This window comes from Pteropus vampyrus, unplaced genomic scaffold (genome assembly GCF_000151845.1).
Source record: "Pteropus vampyrus isolate Shadow unplaced genomic scaffold, Pvam_2.0 Scaffold116, whole genome shotgun sequence".
NCBI classification, from domain to species: domain Eukaryota; kingdom Metazoa; phylum Chordata; class Mammalia; order Chiroptera; family Pteropodidae; genus Pteropus; species Pteropus vampyrus.
In genome coordinates, this window is record NW_011888897.1 from 697,431 (window position 1) to 700,936 (window position 3,506).

The 3,506-nt window shown below is 33.9% G+C and overlaps 1 protein-coding gene across 1 annotated transcript in view; it reads left to right on the forward strand.

The window, feature by feature from the left end:
• LOC105296014 (pregnancy zone protein-like) overlaps nt 1–3,506 on the forward strand; it is a 50,325-nt gene that overhangs the window by 26,713 nt on the left and 20,106 nt on the right. Inside the window, exon 17 of the mRNA XM_011365935.1 lies at nt 2,648–2,747. Within this exon, the coding sequence (XP_011364237.1) occupies nt 2,648–2,747 (100 nt within the window). The remainder of the gene's footprint in view (nt 1–2,647; nt 2,748–3,506) is intronic.

Below are 3,506 nucleotides of genomic sequence, written 5' to 3' on the forward strand. Positions count from 1 at the left end.
GTTAGGCTGGAGTGGAGTTTGGAGTTAGCAGTAAATGCAATAAATAGTAAATCACTGAGAAGTGTTAAGCAGGGGACAATTTAGATTTACCTATTAAGAAGATTCTTTTCCTGCTGAGAGTATGAGAACAAGAATGAAAAAATGGAAACAGAAGGTTATAGTAGTAGCACAGATAAGAAACGACAGCAGCCAGAATAGGAGATCTGCGTGAAGTCCAGTGTGTGTTTAGTGGCCTGAACACTGTATGGCTGTGCAGGTGGCCTCACACTAGGCACTGAGCAAAAACTGAACTGGAATTGATTTAATTCAGAGAAAAACTACACCTAGTTTTTCTCAAGTTAAACTTGGTCCTACAATAGTAGATTTACAAAAAATGTAAATAAAAAACTTGGTAAGAACTTAATCAAAAAAATAAGAAAAGGAAATTAATCAAGTATTTACAGAAATTATTTCTGGGTGATGGCATTAAAAGTGGATTTTGTTCTCTTGTTACATTTCTCTGTACTGTCCACATATTTTGCTTTATTTTTAAAGTAGACATTTAGACTTAGGAGACAGATGACTTGGGTTTTATTCTTTCTCAGCCAAAATGGGCTCTGAGACTTTGATCAATTAATTTGATTTCTTTATATATTAATTTCTTTTGTACAGCAAGAAGATTAGAATCCATAACCTTTCAATGTCCCTCCATGATTCTCTATGTTGCTTTTTACAATATTGGCATGGGAGTGTTAAATAAACACCATAATCTTTTCGATCCTGGCTCGATTGAACATTATCACACTTAATCAAACAAACAAAAAAAGAATTTTCTCATTGTTCTCTTAATTTTGCAGATCTATAATTTGTTACCAGTAAAGAATGTCTTTAGTGCTAGATATGGAGGTTTCATGAATGAAGATAGTGGAAAATGCATAAATGCAGAAGACATAACTTACAACGGAATCATTTACACACCAAAGCAGATCATGGATGATGATGATGTTTACAGAATCTTTGAGGTAGTTCTTCCTGAAAACATAACCAAAACTGATTTTTAAGTCTTTGTTAAGATGGAGAATAAATGGACTTCTAAGCTCTAGAATCTAATCCTGCTCTGCCCCCAACAAAGCTGTAGTTAACAACACTATATTAAAACCTCAGAGGTACAGCGAACTTTGTATATATACAGATATTTGATCATGAGTTTCTCTGGCACTTTAGACAGCAAGTGATATACTTTTAGGGCCCACAACCTTATCTAAGCTGATTCGAAAGCTAATTACCACTGTCATATTCCCCTCTCAGTGATTCACAGAGATCCCAATATGTGAAAAAAACATTTTTTATAGTACCTCCGACACTCCTGGAAAAGTGAGTACCTCATTGGCAGACATTATATCAGTCATTTGCACAATAAATACATGTTGGTTGACTGAATACACCAAGTACAATGCTTGAGCCATCACTTTTAGTGCAGTAAAATTTCAAGAAAACTGAAAGTAGCCTTTCATGAAGAAAGGATTTCCAAGATTTGGAGTAGATGTTAGTGTGCTTTAAGTATGTTAGATAAAATGTCTATCTTGAGGATTAACTATAAGTGGGAAGAGTTATGAAAGGAGACTTTATCCAGGTTGTGAGGCTAAATCTGATCACTAACAAAAAAGAAGTAAAAAGTCTCATTATACCTTGAGGAAAGCATAAATCACGATTTCGAGATGTACAGCTTAGCTGAGAGCAATTTAAATTAAAAGCCTCCAGAATCATAAATGAGCTGGTGGTGGAAAGATAGAAAGAGGACTTTTTAGGTTTCTTAGCTCACTGCTTCATTGTTAAACATTTCTTTCTTTTTTCTCCCTATTCCATATCACTACCATCACTGAGCACTGTGCTCAGAGTCCCACGGTTTCCCATGTACTCTGAGATGGCACAGAAAGTAGTATTTAACTGTGACTATTGAAGAAAGAAGAAGTTGGGAACAGGTGGCTTCTAGGAATCAGGCTGCTGTGGGCATCTGCAGTGTGTTTTGGATGCAGAGATTCAAGATAGTTAAAAAAAAAAACTGACAAAGAGAAGAGGAAAGGATAAATCACATAAAAAAAGGATGAGTTGAGCATAGCTATTCAAGGAAAGGCCTATTTTCCAAAAACACAAACTAAAGTTTACTAAGAATATGAAAAAAATTCCAATATGCAACCTTATAATTTCAAATGAAAAGGAACAAAAAATTATTCTCTGCAATAAAGCTATGATGTATGTGTGTACATGCATATATAGAGAGATAGATAAAGATATATATGTTATATATGCATATATATTTTATTTGCTCTGGCAGGGTGGGGGAAGGGAAGAAAACATTCAAGGCTAACGTACTCAGTTTCCTGGATACAAAAGATAATTAAAAAGGCATAAGCATACAGCAGACGAAATTCAGAAATAAGAATCAGTACTGAGTTCTAATCCCAATTCCCATTCACTAACAGGGTAAACTGGACTTTCTGTGACTATTTTTGCATTTATGAAATAGCTTTGTTTTCTATCATGTGGAATTTTCATGATGATTTTATGAGCCATACGTACAATAGTGAAAGTGTAATATAAATGTAATAAAATATTCCAGTTTCAAGATTGGATTGCCAATATGCTCTAATAATTAATTTTCTTCTAGTCTGAAGGATTAAATATTTTTACCAACTCAAAAATCCACAAGCCACATTTTTGTCAGCTGCCTCAGGTATATAATGAAGCGCCTATTGCCTATGTTCAAGGTAAGATTTATTTGTTTGATAGAATAATAGAAAATATTGTTATATTATATTTCTATTATAAAATAATAGAAAATAGAATAATAGGAAAGAAAAATTGTTTTGCTGGGTTGGGTTGGGATAAAAAGCTATTTTTCTAAGTATCAAATGTTATAACTCTCCAGCAACTTTTTGGTAAATTTTCTTCAAGTAACATTTTTACCCTAATAAATAGGATTTTTTTAGCAATTATCGTTTCTCTCTCTCTCTCAAATCAAAATTGACTGATTTTTATCCTAGCCTTTAATAGTCTTGCTACTTCAGAGTCTCCTTAACTACTATGAATTCAATACCTAAATTAATCAGGATAAGATAGTAACAAACAAACCCCCAGATCTCAATGACTAAGCATATAAGTTTATTTTTTGCTCACACTAAAACTGCTCGTGAGTCCAGTAGCTCTCCAGAACAGCTTCCTATTAATCATAAGTCAGAGATATCCATTTTACTTTTATCTTGTCACTCTATCATCTCCAAAGGGCCTTTCAAGGCTACCACAACAGGAGAGAGAAGTAAGTGCGCACGTGACTTTTATGGCCAACAGGGGAAGTGGCATATAGCATATCCACTATAGTTGCAAGAGAGGCTGAGAGATGTGGAGTATATGGATATTAACTGTTCCTGTCATATTCTTTTATGGAAATCAAACTGGCTTTGATATATTGAACAAAATAGAATAATTCACCTTTTGGCAGATATACTACTAGTCTTTGTATGATTCAA